Source organism: Dipodomys spectabilis, unplaced genomic scaffold (assembly GCF_019054845.1).
Source record: "Dipodomys spectabilis isolate Male_0828 unplaced genomic scaffold, ASM1905484v1 ptg000512l, whole genome shotgun sequence".
NCBI lineage: Eukaryota > Metazoa > Chordata > Mammalia > Rodentia > Heteromyidae > Dipodomys > Dipodomys spectabilis.
In genome coordinates this window covers 1,530,572-1,552,749 of record NW_024871189.1, presented here as the reverse complement: position 1 = coordinate 1,552,749, position 22,178 = coordinate 1,530,572, and the positions used below count along the sequence as shown (strand labels likewise).

Below are 22,178 nucleotides of genomic sequence, written 5' to 3'. Positions count from 1 at the left end.
GCAGGGGCTCTTCCGGACCCGGGGACAGTATGAGAAAAGAAAGACCAGTCAGAAGTCGAGGGAGAGAATATGCTCGACCCAGAGCCAATCAGAGACTGAGGAGCCTAGCGAGCGCGAGCACCTCGACCAATCCTGGGCTAAGACGACAGCGGACTCGCAGCGTTTCCGACTCCGGGGCTGGACCTAATGTGAGACTCCAATCCAAGCCGAGTGAGGGTGGGCCCTAAGGCCAGCCGGCCAATCAGAGGACGGTGTGGCGCGGGGGCGCGCGGGGGCGACGCGCGGTGGGGGGCCGGGCGCGCCCCCGGCCCAGGATTTATAAAGGCGCGGCCGGGACCGGCGCGCGCTCTCGTCCCCTCGGCTGTCCCGGCGTTGCTAACCGAACCGCCCGGCCCGCTGAGACGTCCGCTATGCTGGCCCGAGCTCTGCTGTGCCTCGCCCTGGCCGCGGCGGCCCGGGTGGGCGCCGACGCCCCCGAGGAGGAGGACAACGTCCTGGTGCTGAAGAAGAGCAACTTCGCGGAGGCGCTGTCGGCGCACAAGTACCTGCTGGTGGAGTTCTGTGAGTGCGCGGCGGGCCGGGCCTGGGGGGCCGGGCCTGCGGGCGGCGGGCGGCGGGCGGCGGGCGGGCTCCGCCTCCCAGACCCCAGCCCCGACCCCCCTCCCGGAGCCGCCTCGCGCCGCCCGGCCGTGGCTTCCCGGGCGCCTCGAGGGCGCGCCGGCCGCGTCCTCCCGGGCCCCGCGCACCGCGGCCCGGCCCGCCCGGCGGGGCCTCCTGCCGGCCTTGCAGGGCGTCCTGCGGGCCCGGGCGGGAAGCCGGGCTCGGGGTCCCGCCGCCGCACCAGCCAGCAGGGTGTCTTTGTGCCCGCGTCCGCGTGGCAGGGCCCCTGGGTTACCCGCGAACCAGACGGGATTCACAGCTCGCCCCTGTTCCTTTCCTCACCTGGGCTGGCCCGGGTTACCCCGCTCCTGCTGCCTCCACCCCAAACCTGGCACTCAGGTCTCCCTCGCAAAGCAAGCCAAACCCCAAGTCCTTGAGTTGTGCTTGCGGAGTCTCGCTCCCACCCATCCTGGTAGCCCTCATTGACAGATTGTCCGGTTCCCGCACTAAGTAGAGAACAGCTAGCTTTAGGTGTGCGTCTGAGTTCGGGTGCACAAATGTGTACATATGGGACTAGTTCTTGGTAGGTGTAGGGTTGGGGCATCAGCCTCTTAACTTTGTTTGGGTTTTGTTGGGTCTTTTTTTGGTGGGGGCAGGTGGGACAGAGAAAATGGGGTTTGAACTCAGGGCCTTTGACTTGCTATCTAAGCATTCTGAGGTTTGAGCCACACCCCCGGCTCTCCTGGATTCTTAAAAGGAAAGTCCTGGGAACACACTAGTTTTTTGCCTCCAGGTAATAGGAAGTTATGAATCATTGGAGGACTTGTCTTCCTGTACTGGTGATGACGGGGCAGAGTAGAGGTTGATGTTGGTTTGTCACCCATGGCCTCTGTCCTGGTATTGCCCAAGAGTACCAGCTATCAGCCCAGCCTCTTGAGTGCGCAAGGGGTTATCTGTTGTGCTGATAAGGTCTTTATAAAGGGAGTTGGAAGGAGAAGCTGTGGGTATGGATCGAGGGCTGCTCTCCAGCATCCTGCTTTCTTTTTCAGTTGCTCCTTGGTGTGGTCACTGCAAAGCTCTAGCTCCTGAGTACGCCAAAGCAGCCGGGAAGCTGAAGGCAGAAGGCTCAGAGATCCGGTTGGCAAAGGTAGATGCCACTGAAGAGTCTGATCTGGCCCAGCAGTATGGTGTTCGTGGCTATCCGACAATCAAGTTCTTCAAGAATGGAGACACAGCCTCCCCCAAGGAGTACACAGGTGTGACAGTGGCCCTGCCCCTAATGCTGCCTGAGACCCTGGACACTAACAGAAGGCTCGGCTAATGGCATGTCTGAGAGTTGGGGGCCCTATTCTGAACTGGGTTCTCCATCTGCTTCTGCACCTGAAAGTCCCGTGAAAGTTCTCGGGGTCGGAAGCGTGGCTCAGTTGGTTGAGTGCTAGCTCATGAGCAGAAGTGGCAGATAACAAGTTGAGTCTTGGTCTCGGATCCCCACCAAAACCAAGTCTGCCCTTTGGAGACCATCTAAGGTAGATGGTGCTGTTTAGGGGACATCCTGGGCAGCCTGGGTGCTTATCTGTGATGGACAGGGAGGAGGGGGAGGCCAGTGCCACTCTGACCACACAGGCTCTAAGTTGTCATTTTGAGGAGCAAGAGTGTAACAGGAACACTTAGGTGATACTTGCTGTCACTACTTGTGTGCTAGCCCAAGCCAAGCACTACCCTCGCTGGACCCATCCATAGGTGGAGGCTGGGCTTTACAGTCACGGCATCTAACACAGACCTTAAACTGAAGCTGCACAGCCAACACTTGGCCAACTTCAAACTGGCTTTGGTGGAGGCTGGGCTGTGATATAGGCAAATAGTTGTTGGGGCTTGTATATCTCTAAAACCAGTTTCGCAGGACATCTGTCAGACCTAAGTGGTGGGCAGCCTGCGGCCTGCTTGCCGGTGTAATTAGCCAGTGTCCTCTCGAGTGTCTTCATCCTGCTCAGCTCGGCCGCTCTGGCTGCCTCATGACTGGCGTTTGTTCCTGCATAGAATGCAACGTGTTTGCGGGGCGCTGTGGCGGCTCACGCCTATAATCCTAGCTATTTAGGAGGCTGAGATCTGAGGATCATGATTTAAAGCCAGCCCCGGCAGGGAAGTCTGTGACACTCTTTCTTTTTTTGGTCGTTCCTGGGGCTTGAACTCTGGACTTGGGGGCCATCCTGTGCTCTTCAGCTCAAAATGAGCACTCTACCACTTGAGCCACAGCATCACTTCTGGTTTTCTAGTGTTTTGTTTTTTTTTAATTGGAGATAAGAATCTCATGGAGGAGCTGGGAAGGTGGCTCAGTGGTAGAGTGCTTGCCTTGCATGCATGAGGCCCTGGGTTCGATTCCTCAGCACCACATAAGCAGGGGGAAAAAAAGCCAGAAGTGGCACTGTGGCTCAAGTGGTAGAGTGCTAGCCTTGAGCTGAAGAGCTGAGGGACAGCACCCAGGCCCAGAGTTCAGGCCCCAAGACCGGACCCCACAGAAAAAAAAAAGTCTCATGGACTTTCCTGCCCGGGCTGGCTTTGAACTGCGATCCTCAGATCTCAGCCTCCTGAGTACCTAGGATTATAGGCGTGAGCCACCGCGCCCAGCTCCTATGAGACTCATCTCCAGTAAACCACCAGAAAACGGAAAGTGGTGTTGTGGTAGAGTGATAGCCTTCAGCTGAAGAGCTACGGACAGTACCTCTGCCTAGAGTTCAAGCCCCATGACCGACAAAAAAAAAAAGCAATGTACATGGACTTAGCTACCATGGTTCGTTACTGGGACTGGGTTTTGTGGGTGGGAAGGCTTCTCTCAAGTCCACTTTTAGCTGGTAATTCAGCTTTTTGTTGGCATTGAGCTGTACCTTCTGAGAATTGTACGAGCTTCTCTGTCCTGGTTGGTCCAGGTACTGAAGCGCAGGAGTAGAGGAAAGCAGGGCTTCAAAGCCTCTGCCTCACAGGACTCCTCCTTGCTGTGTGTGCTCTGGGTGGTACAAAATGGCATCGTCTTTCTCTAGTTATGGTTAGAGCAGGCACTGGACAGGAAGGCCTGGCCTATTTGAGGGTGTCAGACAGGGTCAGGTTGAGCCTGTTTTCAAGGTGGTAGAACTGGCATTGAAGTTGACTAACCACATCCCTACCCATGGGTATAGCTAGGTATGAAAGCACTGTGTGAGAAACTAGTTCCAATCCACAGAAAGAAAATGCAGAGCGATACAGGGAAAGGGTGGTCCTGGTCCTGTGTGCCACAGGTGGCCACTCTTCACCCTTGAAGCATAGGGTCAGGCACTGGGCTCAGAGACATCCTGGGGGAGGGCAGCAAACTTGCTCCAAGGGTCCTCAGCCCCGTGGGCACAGCTCAGGCAAGTCGGGGCTGGGCATGGTGGGTGGTGCTGTGTCATGAGGAAACTACTTGTTTGGGGTCTAGCTGGCCGCGAGGCCGATGACATCGTGAACTGGCTGAAGAAGCGCACAGGCCCCGCCGCAACCACTCTGGCTGACGCGGCAGCAGCAGAGTCCCTGGTGGAGTCCAGCGAGGTGACCGTCATCGGGTTCTTCAAGGTAGTAACAGTTCGCTGTTGTTGTTCAGGGGATTCCTGCACCTTGGCCCACGGTGTCTGTCTTGCTGCTGTCCTTGGCATGGATTGGTAGCATCTCTTACTCTCCTCCTTCCAGGATGTGGAGTCGGACTTTGCAAAGCAGTTCTTGCTAGCAGCAGAGACCATTGATGACATACCTTTTGGGATCACGTCCAACAGTGACGTGTTCTCCAGATACCAACTCAGCAAAGACGGGGTGGTCCTCTTTAAGAAGGTGAGTGGCCTGTGGCTTCCCCAGGGCAGGGCAGGGCAGGGCAGGTTTGGTCTGCAGGGGGAGGTGTTGCTTTCTTGATGGCTGACAAAACCAAGCTCCACGCTGGGTGCTGGGTCAAGGCTGTAATCCTCATGGGTCCTTGTTGCACCGTCTCACTGTGGCCTTTGGACGCTGGAGCACAAGGTAATTGGCAGTTTTCTGTAGCAGCCAGAGTGCTGGGTCTCCTGAGCAGCACAGGGAGCTGCTGCTTTTGACTGGTAGCTTTTTGTTTTCAGTAATGGCAAGACATGTGTGACAGAGTTGGCCTTCTCAACTTTTTTTTTTTTTTTTTTTTTTTGTCAGTTGTGGGGCTTGAACTCTGGGCCTGGGTGCTGTCCCTCAGCTCTTCAGCTCAAGGCTAGTGCTCTACCACTTGAGCCACAGTGCTACTTCTGATGTTTTCTGCTTATGTGGTGCTGAGGAATTGAACCCAGAACCTCATGCATGCAAGGCAAACATTCTACCACTGACAGCCACCTTCCCAGCCCCTTAACTATTTTCTTTTCTCCCAGTACTGGGGCTTGAACTCAGGGCCTGGGCACTGTCCGTGAGCTCTTACAGCTCAAGGCTAGAGCTCTACAACTTGAGCCACAGCACCACTTCTGGTTTTCTGGTGGTTTATTGGAGATAGGAGTCTCACAGTCTCTCCTGCCCGGGCTGGCTTTGAACCACGATCCTCAGATCTCAGCCTCCTGAGTAGCTAGGATTACAAGCGTGAGCCACCAGCGTCCGGCCCTTTTTGCCATTTTTAAGTGCCTAATTTGGTGGCATTAATGACATTCACAGTGCCATGCATCTTGTTTCCAGGACTGTTCTATTTCCAGAACTTTTCCTCACCCCAAACAGAAGTTGTGGAGCATTAGCTCCCTAGGTATGTGTCCCCATCCATTTGGCAAAGCCAGGTACCCTGCCCTACGTCCCTCTTCAGAAGTGGAGTGCTTCTTAGCCATGCCCCCGTTACGGGGATAGATGTGACTGCATTCCTGGGGTGCTGGTACGGCGGCTGCTCCTGGAGCACAGCTGTGTTTGGATGTGGGTACCGCCCAGGCAGACGAGGAGAAGAAATTTCAAAAGACCAAGGGAGTGAGGGGGCAGTCTGGGGAATAGGATCCATGGAGTGCTGTTCTGTCCTGTTTGTAGTCAGAGGACTGTTGTAGAGCACTGACAGCCTATATTAGAAGGTCATACTGTATGTGGCAGTGGCCATCTGGTTTGGAAACCTTTACGTCATCTTGTTATATGTATTATGGCTCTGAAAAGACATCTCAAGGTGAGGGCTGAGTGACCTCTAAGGACTTTTGTGGACAGTCATGTGGCTTGAACTCTGGGCCTAGGCACTGTTCCTAAGCTTTTTTATCTTGGGCTAGTGCTCTACCACTTTGAACCATATTTCATTCACTTCTGGTTTTCTGGTGGTTAATTTATTTTTATTTTTATTGTGAAAATACTGTACAAAGGGGTTACAATTACACGGACAAGGTAGTGAGTACATTTCTTATTGAGCATTGTTGCCTCCTCCTTTGTTTTCCCTTTCTATTCCCCATCCCCCCAAAAAAAGTTGTAAAGTTCGTTTTTCAACATAAAGACTTGTACATCTCATTGTTGCAATGGGTCCACCTGTATCCCTATTTGTTTTTGCCCTTCCCCTCCCCAAATTATACCAACATCAAATACAATGAAAGCAGGGGTTATACCTTGGGGAAGGGACATACAAAGCAACAAAGAATCTGCTGGTTAATTTGAGATAAGAGTTTCATGAACTTTGCTGCCTGGGCTGGTTTTGAACTGTGATCCTCAGAGCTCCAGCTTCCTGAGTAGCTAGGATTATTCCATCTATTAGCCACCAGCACCTAGCTTGTCATTTTATTTATTTATTTATTTAGAGCTTGGGGCCTGGCCTGGTTGCTGTCCCTGAACTCTTTTTGCTCAAGGCTAGTGTTCTACCGCTTGAGCCACAGCTCCATGTTTTTTTTTGGTGGTTTATTGGAGATGAGAAGCACTTGGGCCTACCTGTCCAGGCTGACTTTGAACTGTGATCCTCAGACCTCAGCCTCCTGAGTAGCTGGGATTACAGGTGTGAGCCACTGGCAACTGGCTATGTAAGGAAATTTTACTTAGATGCCTGACTAGAAAAATCAGGATGTTATCTAGCTGCAGTTGATAGAAGTGTTTCAAAACCCGGAACCAGTGGCTCACACTTACAAATCCTAGCTATTCAGGAGACTGAGACATGAAGATTGTAGTTTGAAGTCAGCCTAGACATAAAATCTGAGAGACTCTTGCAATTAACTTGGGGGTTCACAGGGGTCCCAGTGCTGAAGCAGGGTGGGGGAGGTGGAGAAAAGAGCAAGAAATGATCCCTGAGTTTAAATCCTGGTCCGAGCAAAAAAGAGAAAATGAGATGTTTTGGGGATATCAGTCTTTCTCTTTTTTCTTTTCTTTGTTGTGGGCCATGAACTCTGGGGGCTAATGCTCTACCACTTGAGCCACAGCGCCACTTCCGGTTTTCTAGTAGTTCATTGGAGATAAGAGTCTCATGGACTGTCCTGCCCGGGCTGGCTTTGAACTGCGATCCTCAGATCTCAGCCTCCTGAGTAGTTAGGATGACAGGTGTGAGCCACCAGCACCTGGTTGTGATATTAACTCTTGAGTTAAGGTTGTAAGGCGGATTCGCTGAGACTTGCAGAAACATGGAGACCTGTTCAGTCCATGCATAGTCTGCCCTGCGCTTTGCACTGGGGGTCCTGGGAGGTTTGAAGGACCTTTGCCTTCACGGAATGGAGTGTGTGGTAGATATGCTGTTGAGGCAGGCTGGGCTTGAGTCTGACTAAGCTGTCCAGGGTGGTACCATCTCCTGGGCTCCAGGAACCTTTGCAGCCACCATGCCCGGCAGCTGTGTGTCTCTTTTCTTCTGCCTCAGTTTCTGGTGTCCATCAGGCTGGTCACTGTCCTGGGGCGGGGCCGGTTCGTGGTGGCGTGTCTCCTGCATTGCAGTGGCTCAGACACAATAGGGTGGTGCTGTGAGGGTCAGAAGTCATGACACAGGCTCCATCTCAGATCACTCGACCACTGCCACACTCCCACCCCCCTCCTCCATCAGATTCCTCTTTCCTGCCTATACTCCTCACTTGTGAGGATGCTGGGCCTCTTTCCTGTGTGCTCAGGACTGATGTGGGTACCTGGAAGGGCAGATGCTTCCCAGGGGGCACATGAGGGAACCCAGGCTCTGGTGTGGCCAGCCACTTTCTACTCATTTTTGCTGGAGGGTTTTGGGGGCCAGTAGAGCTGTCAGTTATTGAGCAACTAGTCCATGTCCCATATTGTCATACACCCCCCTCCTGCCGCCCCCACACCCCTGGGCCTGGGCGCTGTCTCTCAGCTCTAAAGCTCAAGGCTAGCACTCTACCACTTGAGCCCCACAGCATCAGTTTTGGCTTTTTCTGTTTATTTGGTACTGAGGAATTGAACCCAGGGCCTCATGCATGTAATGCAAGTACTCTACCACTGAGCCACCCTCCCAACCCTAGTCCATGTTTTTTTTGTTGTTGTTCTGTTTTGTTTTTGCCAGACTTGGGGCTTGAACTCTGGGTCTGGATGCTGTCCCTCAGCTCTTCAGCTCAAGGCTAGCACTCTACCACTTGAGCCCCACAGCATCACTTCAGGATTTTTCTGCTTATGTGGTACTGAGGAATCGTACCGAGGGCTTCATGCATGCAAGGCAATCACTCTACCACTAAGCCACATTTCTACACCCGGAGAATCCATGTGTGTGTTTTTTGTTTTTTGGTCGGTTGTGGAGCCTGAACTCTGGGCCTGGGCGCTGTCCCTCACCTCTTCAGCTCAAGGTTAGCGCTCTACCACTTGAGCCACAGCGTCACTTCCAGTTTTCTGAGTGGTTACTTGGAGATTAGTTTTACGGGCTTTCCTGCCCTGGCTGGCATTGAACTGTGATCCTCAGATCTCAGCCTCCTGAGTGGCTAGGGTTACAGGCGTGAGCCAGTGCCTGGCTTAATCCATGTTTTTATGATGATTTCTGCTTCATTTTTTATTTGAGGAAGTTAGGAGTGAAGACAGGACCATCAGCCTCTTCCAGTCCAGTATTTGGCCTTTCCATGATATGTTACTGTGGTACAGCAGGATTCATGTCTGGGACAGATGTAGGCAGTCACTGTAGTCTTGAGACAGGGTCCCCAATCAGGCTGTCTCTGGCCTCTTTCCTTAAATAGGAACTGTTTGTTTTTACCAAAATAGGCTGATTGTCATGTGCTGAGGTTCCCTGGATCATAGCTGGACAAAAGTACTCAGCTGTACTACTCATGCTTGTGCGAGTAGAGACGTGGTCTTCCTGGGGAGGGTCCTGGCTTCACATAGGACCTGTAGGTCTGGGCCCTGCCCACTGCGCGGGGGAGGGGGGGCGCCTTGGCCTGAAGCTCAGCAGTTTTGAGTGTGTGCCAGCACTCAAGTCCAGTGCTTTGCTACTTGAGCGACAGACAGCTCTACTTCTGGTTTTTTTTGGTAGTTACTTAGTTAAGAGTCTCAATGGAATTTCCTGGCCCTGACTGCTTCCAAACCAGTGGTCTTGGGTCTCAGCCTTCTGTGTAACTAGGATGACAGGCGTGAGCCACCACGCCAGCCTGACTTGCTCTTGCTTGGCTTCTCACTGGTGCCTCTACCACTTGAGCCGTACTAGCCTAGAATTGGAGAGAGAATTGTTAGATTGTTCTACCTAAGCTGGCTTCAAACTGCAGTCCTCAGATCTGAGCCTCTTCAGACGTGAACCACTAGAGCCTGGCTCAATTACAAATGATTCTCAGCATTCTCCTTGGCTTTTTCTTCTTATCCTGTTCCCCTCTCCCCACTGGCTACATTGGGATGTGTAGAGCGGGTGCCTGGAAGCCCACACCTCCTGGGTAGAGGAGAAGCAGCATACCATGCACAGGGCCCGACATACAGGGCACCCACACAGGGCTTGGCTGCCTTTTTTTCTGTTCTTTTTTTTTTTCGTTGTGGGGCTTGAACTTGACCTGGCCACTGTCCCTGAGCTAGTGCTCTATCACTTAAGCCACAGCGCCACTTCTGTTCTTGAAGTACAACGTGAATTGGCAGCTGTGAAGAGATGAGTATATTCTGCTTACCACAACCTTAGATTCAACCAACCTGAATCAAAACTACTCAAGAATAATGGCTGGGCACTGATGGCTCACGCCTAATCCTAGCTACTCAGGAAGTTGAGATCTGAGGATCGTGGTTCTAAGCCAGCCTAGGCAGGAAAGTCTGTGAGACTCTTATCTTCAATGAACCACCAGAAAACTTGCGGTGATGCTGTGGCTGAAGTTGTAGAGCACTAGCCTTGAGCTGAAGAGCTCAGGGACAGAGCCCAGGCCCAGAGTTCAAGCCCCAGTATGGCACACACAAAAAATTTCAGTAAGACGGGCACCGGTGGCTCACGCCTGTAATCCTAGCTACTCAGGAGGCTGAGATCTGAGGATCTCTGCTCAAAACCAGCCCGGGCAAGAAAGCCTGTGAAACTCTTATCTCCAATAAACCACCAGAAAACCGGAAGTGGCGCTGTAGCTCAAGTGGTAGAGCGCTAGCCTTGAGCTGAAGAGCTGAGGGACAGCACTCAGGCCCAGAGTTCAAGCCCCATGACCGACCAAAAAAAAAATATTTTTTTTAGTTGTAAGACTAGGTACGCTGGCACATTTTTACTTCAGGGGCAGAGAACAGAAGAATTGAGATGGATTGGGAATGTGGCTTCGTGGTAGAGTACTTGCCTAGTATGCATGAAGCCCTGGGTTTGATTCCTCCGTACCACATACACAAAGCCAGAAGTGGTGCTGTGAGTCAAGTGGTAGAGTGTTGGCCTTGAGCAAAAGAAGTTCAAAGACAGTGCCCAGACCCTGAGTTCAAGCCCCAGAATTGGCAGAAATAAAAAAACAAAAAAACAATTGAGGTTTGAGGCCAGCCCAGAAAAAAGTTAACAAGACCTCATCTCAAAAAGGCTAGGTCTGGGCTGGGAAGTAGCTCAGTAGCAAAGTATTTGCCTAGTAATTGCAACATCCTGGGTTTAATCCTCAGTACAAAAAAGAAAAGACCAAAAGAAAAAAAAAAAGCTTAGCCGGGCACAGGTGGCTCATACCTGTAATCCTATCAGGATGCTAAGACCTGAGGACCGTGGTTCAAAGCCAGCCTGGGCAGTAAGTGGAACTCTGATCTCCAATTAACCAGAAAACTGGAAGTGGTGCTGTGGCTCAAGTGGTAGAGCTCTTGCCTTGAGCTGAAGAGCTGAGGGACAGTGACCAGGCCCAGAGTTTAAGCCCCACAATCCAAAAAAAAAAAAAAAGGCTGAGGACTAGAGGTATGGCTTGAGTAGTTCAATTGCCATGAACAAGAATGTAAGGCCGAGTTCATGCCCTGATACCTGCTTGCATGTGTGTGCATGCACATATACACAGAAATATAGCCAAATGCCAGTGGCTCACACCAGTAATATACACAGACACATGTTCATAGTGGAGAAGGGACAGTGATAGAAGGGCTGATTGATTGAATACATTGTAAACATGGAATTAGAATACTGAAACCTATTATGTAAGCTAATTAAGGAAACAAAAGCTGAAAGGCTAGGCATTGTGGTATACCGGCTAGGGATTGTAGCCTACAGCTGCAGTCCCTGCCCCAAGGAAGACGGAGGAAGGAGGCCTGCCCAGGCAAAACCTTGTTAGACCTTACCTGGGAAAAAGACCTAAAGTCAAAAGATCTGGGGGCATGGCCTAAGCATTAAGTCCTGAGTTCAAACCCAAATACCACCAAAAGCCCCAACAAATGTAAGAGTACGCTGGGTGTGCGATGTGTGCTTACCATCCCATGTTTGGGTGGTGGAAGCACAAAGAATGAGTTCAGAGTGAGCTTGGACTACAAAGTAGCCCCAGCCATGCAGATACTCCAAGAGTGGGACCCATGAGCCATAGCTGTGGGAATGAGTTTGGAGATGAAGTTAATGGACGTAAGACCTAACCACCAGCTGGTGCTGGTGCTCACTGCTATAATCCTAGCTACCCAGGAGGTGAAAATCCGAAGATTATATTTCAAAATTCTATGAGAAGCTTATCTCCAAATATCCAGCAAAAAGCCAGAAGTGCAGCTATGGCTCAAGTGGTAGAATATCAGCTTGAGTGTAAAGGCCCTGAGTTTAAGCCCCAGTACAGGCACACACATCACACACAATCATACCACCTTTGTAGCACACAACAGGTCTTGACCGGTGGCAAAGACGGCGTCAGCACAGTTCTTTGTTCACAGCTTCTGCAGCTGTATAGGGGCCTCCATCTTGAGACGGCCCTGGGCAGCCGCCATGGTGGGGCCTGTGTCCGGCCTGTGGGGGCAGGGTCCAGTCGCTCCTGTAGCACCTCTGCTGCCTGTGCCCTACAGTTGGGTAACTGGAGGACTGTGGACCACTCGCTTGAGAGGTGGGCCTGAGGTGATGACTGAATCCAGGCCAGGCTGTCAGGGAAGGAATGTGTCTGCCCTCATTGCGGAGACCAGCAGACACTGCTTGGCCAAGCTGGGTAGTCTGCCCTCGTCCCCGGGGGCAGCCTGGGCAGCCATGTTCATAGCCTTCTTTCTGACCCCAGTTTGATGAAGGACGGAACAACTTTGAGGGGGAGATCACCAAGGAGAACCTGCTGGACTTCATCAAGCACAACCAGCTGCCTCTGGTCATCGAGTTCACTGAGCAGGTGGGTTACCACTGTCCAAGTGTCTGGTCGCCCTGAGGCCACTGGGAGAATATTCTATCCTAGCTCCGATTGTGGCTCTGATCCAGTAACAGTAAGTTGCATTTGTAACAGACAGCTCCCAAGATATTTGGGGGTGAAATCAAGACGCATATCCTGTTGTTCCTGCCCAAGAGCGTGTCTGACTACGATGGCAAACTGAGCAACTTCAAGAAAGCAGCTGAGGGCTTCAAGGGCAAGGTGGGCTCCTGGGCTTGTGACCTTGCCAGACTGCAAGGCTTCTCCCAGGACTTAGAGGCCTCAGGCCTTCCGTGGCTGCCCCTTGAATGTGGGTGTTTGGGACCCAAGGGGCCAGCCCCACTCCCCCAACCACTTCTTTTCTGCTCAGACCCAGAGCCTGATGTGGAGAGAATGGTTCCAAGGGCACCAGCTACTTCTGGGTGGGGCCCTATGTAGGGCCCATCTCAGTGTGCTTTTTCTCCCCCAAGATCCTGTTTATCTTCATCGACAGCGACCATGCTGATAACCAGCGCATCCTCGAGTTCTTTGGCCTAAAGAAGGAGGAGTGCCCGGCTGTGCGGCTCATCACCCTGGAGGAGGAGATGACCAAGTACAAGCCTGAGTCAGATGAGCTGACAGCTGAGAAGATCACAGAGTTCTGCCACCACTTCCTGGAGGGCAAGATCAAGGTGCCAGGCCTAGTTGGGCTGACTGCAGCCCACCTTACAGAGCAGCGCCCACCTGTAGGGGGCTGGATTCTACTGTCTCTGACTCTTACACATCAACACCAGGTTCTGACACAGAGTACACGGTAGTGTGAAGTCTCCATTCCTTTTTGTTTTTTCTTTGCTGCTATTAGGTTTGAACTTGGAGCCTTGGCCTCACTTCCTTGCTTGACTGATGACTACTTGAGCTATGCCTCTAGACCTACTCTTTGCTGGTTATATTGGAGATAGATTCTCAAGGGTTTTTTCTTTTTTTTTTGTCGGTCATGGGGCTTGAATTCTGGGCTTGGACGCTGTCCTTGCGCTCTTCAGCTCAAGACCAACGGCACCTGGCTCTCAAGGATTTTTTTTGCCCAGCTGGCTTTGAACCCCCTTTGAGATCTCAGGTTCTTAAGACACTAGGTTTACAGGCATAAGCTTATCACTAGTACCCTTTTTTTTTGGGGGGGGGGGGTAGTCAGTCATGGGTCTTGAACTCTGGGCCTGGGTGCTGTTCCTCAGCTCTTCAGCTCAAGGCAAGCACTCTACCACTTGAGCCACAGCACCACTTCCAGTTTTTTGATGGTTCATTGGAGATGAGAGTTTACCAGACTTCCCTGCCCGGGCTGGCTTTGAACCGTGATCCTCAGATGTCAGCCTCCTGAGTAGCTAGGATTACAGGTGTGGGCCACTGGTGTCTGGCTTATTATTTCTATTTTTTGTGCTGGTCCTGGGGCTTGAACTCAGGGCCTGGGAACTATCCCTGAGCTGTTTTTGCTCTGCTGCTTGATCCACAGCTCCACTTCTAGCTTTTTTGGTGGTTTATTGGAGATTAAAAACCTCATAAATTTTTTTGCCCAGGCTGGCTTTGAACAGCAATAGGCAAATCTCAGCCTCCGGAGTAGCTAGGATTATAGGCATGCTCAGCAATATCCTTTCCTTTAGCCAATCCTCAGAGACTGTAGAGAAGCCCTCTTACACTGTCATCGCGGCAAGTTAGCCCGAAAGCCAGGTGGGTGCTGCCTTGTGGGCTCAGCCTTCTCGTGCTGGCTTCCAGTCAACATGTGCTCTGCTGTCCTCAGGAGGGCAGCGGGTGCTGGGCCTGGGCCAGGTGTGGGGGGTAATGAGCACAGCCCTCCCTGACCGTCCTGTCTCTGCCCTCCAGCCCCACTTGATGAGCCAGGAGCTACCTGAAGACTGGGACAAGCAGCCTGTCAAGGTGCTAGTTGGCAAGAACTTTGAGGAGATTGCTTTTGATGAGAAGAAGAACGTCTTTGTGGAGTTCTGTAAGTGAAGGACTCCAGCCTCCCGCTTGCTCCATTGGGGCAGCCTGGGAGGCACAGGGCTCAGTGCAGGCCTCCACAGACAGCTGTGTCTGGGCTGGCCCTCAGTACTGCTCTCCCTGCAGATGCACCGTGGTGCGGTCACTGCAAGCAGCTGGCCCCCATCTGGGATAAACTGGGAGAGACATACAAGGACCATGACAATATTGTCATCGCCAAGATGGACTCGACAGCCAACGAGGTGGAGGCGGTCAAAGTACACAGCTTCCCTACCCTGAAGTTCTTCCCAGCCAGTGCAGACAGAAAGGTACGCCTCCTCAGCGGCCTGCCACCAGGGAGGGTAGGGCTGGTAAGGCATGAGCAGCTTCTAAGGACCAAGCCTGCTCCCCTGTGTTTTTGCCTTTGTTGTCCGTTGTGGAGCTTCAACTCCTGGCTTGGGCGCTGTCTCTAGCTCAAGGCTCGTGCTCTATCACTTTGAGCCATAGCACCACTTCTGTTTTCTGGTGGTTAACTGGAGATGAGAAGAATCTCTTCATATCTCAGCCTCCTGAGTAGCTGGGATTACAGGCGGGAGCCATCAGCGCCCAGCTCCTCCCTTCCTTTTTTAAAGGAAAGATAATAGGAACGTTTATTACAAAAGAAATAAAGGAGAGAGGGTGGTGTCATAGACAGACCACGGGCAGCGTGGCGCTTGGTCCATCTTCTTCCTCGTTACAGAGCCTGCCTCGGGTTAAGGAGTGAGAATTGGAGGGTGCTCCCACCGGGGGGTGTCTGTAACACCAGTCTACTGTCCTGTCCTCATTTCCTTTTTACTACTTTTTTTTTTTTTTTTTTTGGTCCTGGGGCTTGAACTCTGGGCTTGGGCGCTGTCTCTGTGCTCTTCAGCTCTGAGCGCTCTACCACTTGAGCCACAGCGCCACTTCTGGTTTTCTAGTGGTTTATTGGAGATAAGAGTCTCCCAGACTTTAGGATTACAGGCGTGAGCCACCTGTGCCCGGCTACTTACTCATTCTTTGTAGCTTCCTGCCCCCATTTCATTGTGTGGCTGGTTTTATCAGCTTAGCCTGCTCCCTGTAGGCCTGCTGTTTTACTAACAGGCATCATATCCTCCTCAGAAGAGGTAACCCTAACTACAGTAGCTCTTGATACTTCCTGCTGTTTTTTCTTTTTTTGTGTGGGTAGTGGGGCCTGAAGTCTGGTCCTGGGCTCTGTCCCTCAGCTCTTCAGCCCAAGGCTAGTGGTCTACCACTTGAGCCACAGCGCCATTTCCGGCCTTTTCTGCTTATGTGGTGCTGAGGAATGGAACCCAGGGCCTCATGCATGCAAGGCAAGCACTCTATCACTGAGCCCCTTCCCAGCCCCTTCCTGCTGGTTTAAAGACATCGATGAAACAGCCAGTCTAGGGACCCTCTGCAGAGGTTGGTCTGGAGGACCTGTATAGAAACCAGGGGGCACGCAGGTTCACATAAGCTTGGGTTTCCATGACCATCTGAAGCCTGATGAATTCTCAGTGAAAAGAAACAAAGTTGGTTAAAACAAAGATTTAGCAATGGAAAACCCGATAGGGTAAAGGGCATGTTGTTATTCCTTGGGCCTGGAGAAATGATGTAGCCACGCCTTCCTGCAGGGAGGAGGAGCTGCTAGCTGCGCAGCCAGTGGATCGGGATCAGTTCCTCACCCCACCCATCTTTTCCTGCAGGTCATCGATTATAATGGAGAGCGGACGCTGGACGGATTTAAGAAGTTCTTGGAGAGCGGTGGCCAGGATGGTGCAGGAGATGATGATGTGAGTCTGGTCACATGGGCATCAAGGCACACCTCTGGGAACAGTGTGGGCTCAGAAGACTGTGGCTCGTGCCGTTAGTCCAGGCTACTCAGGCGGTAGAGACCTGAGGATAGAGGCTCAGAGCCAGCTGGAGCAGATGTCTAATTCTTTATCTTCCATTAGCCAGCAAAAACCTGGAAGTGGAGGTATGGCTTGAGTAATAGGCAAGAGTTCAGGCCTGAGATTGGAGGTATGGCTCAACAGATGGCATCAGATACAAGTCTAGGTCTCTAGTCAAGGCCTTGAGCTCAAGTCCCAGAACCACACACACAGCACCGACCCGCTCTGGAGGCTGGCGACTCAGGCTAGATGCCAAGGATCACAATTTGAGGCCAGTCCAAGCCAAAAAGTCTGTGTGACTACAAGATAAGTAGTAAAAATCAGGGCTACAGGTGTAACTCAAGTAGCAGGTTACCAGTGGACCAAGCAAGCATGAGGCCCAGAGTTCAAATTCCGATACTGGGAGAGAAAAAAAAAAGTGGACATGGGTTGACCTTTGAACTTCATCCTGTCCAAGTCAGCTCATGTCCAGTGACAGTGGTGGCGATTCTGAGAGCAGGAGATTGGTGGCAGTCAGTGACATCGGGAACAAGAATGGAAGCCAGGTGCTGCTGGCTCACACCTGTAGTCCAGTTACTCAGAAGGATGAGATCTGCAGTTTGGAGTTCAAAGCCAGCCTAGTCAAAGTCTACAAGATTCCTATCTTAAACTCAGAAAAAGCAGAAGTGGCTCTGTGGCTCAAGCAGTAGAGCTAGTACGAAAGAAGCTCAGGGACAGCACCCAGGCTCTTAAGTTCAAGCTCCAGAGCCAGTACACACACAAGAATGGAAGAAATGCGTTTGGGCCAGCAGGGCTCTCGTGGAAGTACAGGTGAGGCAGGGAGGGGGCAGACTGTCTCCAGGGAAGCACTGCAGGAGGGATGGAGGCTCCTCATGAGGAGGCTGCCCCGCTGCCCCACCCTGTCACTGGAGCCTGGCCCTGTCGGGCTCCCTCCTCAGGCTCCTTGGGGTACAGCCTTCGCATGATCTGAGGGCTAGGCTGTGTTTGCCTTGCCTTGGGAAGTTCTGCTGCTGCCTTGTAGGCAACCACCTTCTGCCCTGGTTCTGCTCAAAGAGGCTCCAGGCCTCATCCCAACCAGCTCTGGCTGTCCTTGTGGCTGAAGGCCAGCTCCTGTGTGGCCTCCTGCTCCCATACCCCCGGGACCTTGAACCACACCTCCACCCCCCCCCCCCCCCCCCCCCCCCATGGATCTAGGACCTGGACCTGGAAGAAGCCCTAGAGCCGGACATGGAGGAAGATGATGATCAGAAAGCTGTGAGAGATGAACTGTAATGGAGCAGACAGACCTGGGCACCCCAACCTGACGCCTCCATGGCCATGCTGGGCCTGCTGGACCTGCTGGGCCGTGTTCCACCCAGCAGCCCACGCCTCCGGAGCCTGACCCTTGCCCAAGGAGGGAGCACCCTCGGAACCCAGGGATCTTTCCAAAGCCACACTCACTCTAACACACGCGTACACTTACACCCATCTCTTCCTTTGCTTTTCAATTTTTGGAAAGGGATTCATCTCCAGGCCAGCCCATCTTGATGGGCTTAATTTTTTAAACCATGATGTACTTTTTTGTACATGAGTTTCGTCTTGAGTGCTTGCTAAATGTTTGGGAACTCACACTGATAATGTCTCACTTAGTTCCATCTGTGTGGGACGTTCAGGCATGTCCCTACATCAGGGTATTTGTTCCACTGAGGCCAGGCCTCTCTGGGAGACACCAGTCTCCTGGGATGGGAAGGACAAGCCTGGGCTGGACGCATTGCTCTCCTCCACCCTGTGCCAGTGCTGCCAGCCTGGCTTTGCGGTTTCTAGCTAAAGGAAACGTCTGGGTCCTGTCTGTGTGGGCCTGCCATGCTTGGAGGAGAGGGTGCCGCGACCCTGAACCTGGACAAGTCCCCTGCTCTCAAGCCAGGAGTCTGCACCTATCTGCTGTGGCACATTGCTCTGTGGCCACCGGGCTTTCTTCCAGTGGGTCTCCCAGGCTGAGACCGAGCCAAGGACATGGACTGGACCAGACAATGCCCATTCTTCAGGCATTTCTACCACAATATTGGAATTGAACACATTGGCCAAATAAAGTTGAAATTTTAGTACCAGTTGTTACTTTTACTGTGTGTATCATTCCTAAGTACAGCCACCCCACAGGCCCAGCCGGGGTATAGCTGTCTGGGCCCCCGGTGGGGGGGGGGGGGGCTGGTGGTGGTCACTGCAATTACAGCTGAGCTATCTTTTGAGAATTCAGGTGGATCAAACCTCAAAGATAAGCAAGGTTGCTAAGCTTATTACCAGCCTCCGGTAGAAACGGGGCGGGGGGGGGGGGGGGGGGGGGGGGGCTCGCACCCTGGGGGAAATCTGGTGTTAAAAAGAGGACACTTCCTGGCTTTTCAAAGGTAACTAGATCCAAGGTACCAGTGGCTTGTGCTTATAATCCCAGCCACTCAGGAGGCTGAGACATGAGGATCACAGAGTTTGGCCTGAGTCTTGCCAACATAAAGGTATATAGTTAATGTCCACTTGGAGGTTAGGTAGGAAGATGTTAGCTCAGTTCCCCAACGATGTGAGCCTGACACCTGGAGCTGAGACCGGGCTGGAAGGATATGTTGGCCCCTCCCTAGCAGGACAGAGTGGGTGGGCCTGATGCCCAGCTGTGCGGAGACCTGGCCTCTTCACAGAAAGTTGGTACCAAGCAGAAACATCACGCCCTCCAGGGAGGGGAGTGAGTCTCAGATACCTTTCCCCTTTTGCAGAAGCAGCTGATGAGTGCATTCCTGGGCCTAGGCTGTGTTGGGAGGCTGCAGGGTGGTCTCCAGAAGCTCTGGCTAAATGAGCAAGGCAGCTTGCAGGCTCAGAGGGAAAGCAGCAAAAGCTTAGTTGCTGCGAGTTGCCAATCTGTTCTCTCCACATAGTGAGAATCTGTCTCTGGCCTGGAGGTTAAAGAAGCAGATGTCAGAGCCAGGAGCCAGAGACCCACTACTATAACGCTAACAGCTGAGGAGGCTGAGCTGGCAATCAAGGTTTGAAGTCAGCCTAGACTAATCCAAGAGACCCTTCTCTGCAATTAACCACCAAAAAGTTGGAAGTAGCGCTGTAGCTCACAGGGTAGAGCACCAGCCTTGAGCAAAAAAGCTCAGGGACAGCACCAAGGCCCTCAGTTCAACTCAACTGTCCCAACACTAAAAAATAAGATCTCAGGTTAAGGTCTTGTCCCAGGGGTCCTTGGAGCCCACACAGGAGGCCACCCTGCCCTGGCAGCCCTGCCTTGGGGCAATGCCAACTTCCCTTATAGTCTCCAGGCAGTATGTTTTCTGTAGGACACTGCTGGTGGCACTCGTTGGACATTTTAATCTTTTCACATAGTTTATCCTTCTAAAAGAAAATTTAAATCACAATGAACTAGTCCATACTATGAAGAATCAAGGGAGCTAGATATCAACCAGTGGCTCATGCCTGCAATTCTACCTACTCAGGAGGCTGAGATCTGAGGATCGTAGTTCAAGGCCAACCAGGCAGAAAAGTCCATGAGACTCTTGTCTCCAATCAATCACCAAAAAAGCCAGAAGTGGAGCTGTGGCTCAAGTGGTAGAATGCTAGTCATGAGCAAAGAAAACCCCTCAGGGACGGCACCCAGACCCTGAGTTAAAGCCGCAGGACTGACCAAGGACACAGCCACCTAACTACAGGCTTAGTCCTGATGCCTCCCTGTTTTACTACCACAACAGGCTGGACAGCTCATGGCCAGTTTTTAAAAAAGCAAGATGTGAGCTGGGCATCATAGCTCATGGCTGTAATCCTAACTATTCAGGAGGTGGAGATCATGGGGACAGCCCACACAGCAGAGCACGAATGTGAGGCTGAGTTCAAGCTCTAGTACCAATGTGTACATGCGTACATTCATGAACACATGCACATACACACACACCAGCAAAAGAAAAAAAACAGGCTGGTCATGTGGCTCAAGGTAGAAGGCTCTGAGTTCAAACTCCAGTACTGCTAAACAGACATACAAAAAAGGACAGGTACATCCAGATGTGTGAACAGTTCCCAGGAACTTGCTAGAACAAGGCCTGACATTCCCTTCTGGAGGGTCCACAGCTGCTGGAAGGCTTCAGGGACCAGATCCTTCTCTGATCCAAACCAACACAAGCTTTGCTCTCAGCTCACGGGTCACAGGAGAGGCCAGGCCCGACAGATTTGCCTAGGCCGACACTACTGACCAGAGCCATCCTGCTGGTGCCCCAGCTCGTGCGCTTCGCCCAGCTCTATGCTCCTCAGAGCTGGCAGTGCAGCCAGAACTTTTCCACAACAGGAGAAAAGGCAATCTCCATGTCAAAGCAGGGTCCTCTCACCTGGCTAGTGTCTCTCAACGTGTAAACAAGTCAGAAGAACCGGCATCTGACACCTCCCATGTGACCAGAGGTTCATGTGACCAGCACTTCCCTCCTGGCCCCTGGAAATGCAGACATGGGAACCACCCAGTGGAGTCACAGTGGGCCAGTCTTGCCAGTTTCTGGAATGAGTGACAGAGGAAACACCCGAGCTGCTCTGGTACTGAGGCACCGAAAAACCCCTGCCAGGCAAAGCGGCCCAGCCGGCACCGTCTCTTCCGTAGTCTGCGTCCCACGGCTTTTCACCTGCTGTGTAAGACACTGTGATTATTTGACCTTGTTGGCTGCAAACGTCTGATGATACGAGGCGAGGCCTGCCTCCCCGCTGCCCGGCCCTGCAGAGCAACTGGCAGTCAGTTCTCCTTCTCCCACTGCTACCTGAAGCATCTTACCGCTGGTGGACTGACTCACATTCCCCCCTGCTTCCAAATGAGATTTTATTGGGAAAATCATTGCTGGCACGCTGGCTAAGATACGGTCCCAATGGAGTAGGAGTAGGGTGGGCCCGAAATCCTTTTTTTTTTCCTGGTCAGTCGTGGGGCTTGAACTCTGTGCTTGGGCACTGTCCCTGTGCTCTTCAGCACAAGGTGAGCGCTCCACGCTTGAGCCACAGCGCCACTTCCCATTTTCTAGTGGTTTTTATTGGAGATAAGAGTCTCACAGACTTTCCTGCCCGAACTGGCTTTGAACCGCGATCCTCAGATCTCAGCCTCCTGAGTAGCTAGGATGACAGCGTGAGCCACCGGCGCCTGGCTCCGAAATCCTTATAAGGGGAGTCTGACTGGGAAGAAGGGGAGACCTAAGCCCCCCTCTGCTGGGAGGGCCAGGAGTGTGAGGCCCAGGCAGCCTAGAACATGATTATCAGATACAGTGTGAGGCAGAGGGTTTGGAAGGACACAGGAAGAAGCCAGGAGGAGGCAAGCGTAGACACCAGATGATGGTTTTGTAAACTAAGAAACACCAAAATGCACAGCAACCTTCAGGGCTGGGCTGAGTCTAGAACAGACCCTCCATTAGCTTTTCAAGGACGTGCCCTGCCGACACCTGCGCCTCCGAACCATGAGACTGGGCACCAACTCCAGGCTGGGGCGCTCTGCCACAACAGCCCTGGCAGGCTCAGTGACAGCTTCTAGGGGCAAGGGGACGGACCAGGTGGGCAGGAGCCATGACCACCTCTGGGCTCCCCTGGCTCAGCTCTGCTACCATGGCCCAAGGCCAACCACCATCTTGACCCTCAAAAAACAAGCAGGGCGCTGGTGGCTTGCACCATCATCCCAGCCATTCGGGAGACTGAGATCTGAGGATCACGGTGTGAAGCCAGCCCCAGGCAGGCTCCAATAAACTACTCAGAAAAAACCAGAAGTGGTGCTGTGGCTCAAGTGGTAGAGTGATAGCCTTGAGCAAAAAGAAGCTCAGCAACAGCACCAAGCCCAGAGCTCAAGCCCCAGGACCAGCAAAACAAAACAAAGAAGTCCAAATGCAAGCTGCCAATGCAAGCCTGCTGAATGGGGGCGGGGGGGGGGGGGCAGGGACACACTACCTGTAACAGTCCTGCTCCTCAGCAGGGAGGGACACCATCCTTAGGGGGAGCATGTCCAGAACCTGGAGCTAAAGGAAGGATGTCAGGCAGAAGCAAGTGCGGTGGGGGAGGTCAACCCGAGGGGGGCCTAACAGGAGTCTCCTCGCTGAGATCCTGCCCAGGGTGGTGGCAGGCTCCTGAGCAG

At 52.6% G+C, this 22,178-nt stretch overlaps 1 protein-coding gene across 1 annotated transcript; it reads left to right on the top strand.

Annotated features, from left to right (window-relative positions):
• The first annotated feature begins 305 nt into the window (after positions 1 to 305).
• P4hb (prolyl 4-hydroxylase subunit beta) lies at positions 306 to 18,165 on the top strand. The gene is made up of 11 exons (XM_042670050.1): positions 306 to 561; positions 1,650 to 1,856; positions 4,046 to 4,179; positions 4,294 to 4,431; positions 12,105 to 12,209; positions 12,321 to 12,446; positions 12,695 to 12,895; positions 14,076 to 14,196; positions 14,319 to 14,500; positions 15,893 to 15,979; positions 17,273 to 18,165. The coding sequence occupies exons 1-11, from the start codon at positions 411 to 413 to the stop codon at positions 17,348 to 17,350; spliced, it is 1,530 nt and encodes a 509-aa protein (XP_042525984.1). The 5' UTR covers positions 306 to 410; the 3' UTR covers positions 17,351 to 18,165.
• The last annotated feature ends 4,013 nt before the right edge of the window (positions 18,166 to 22,178 follow it).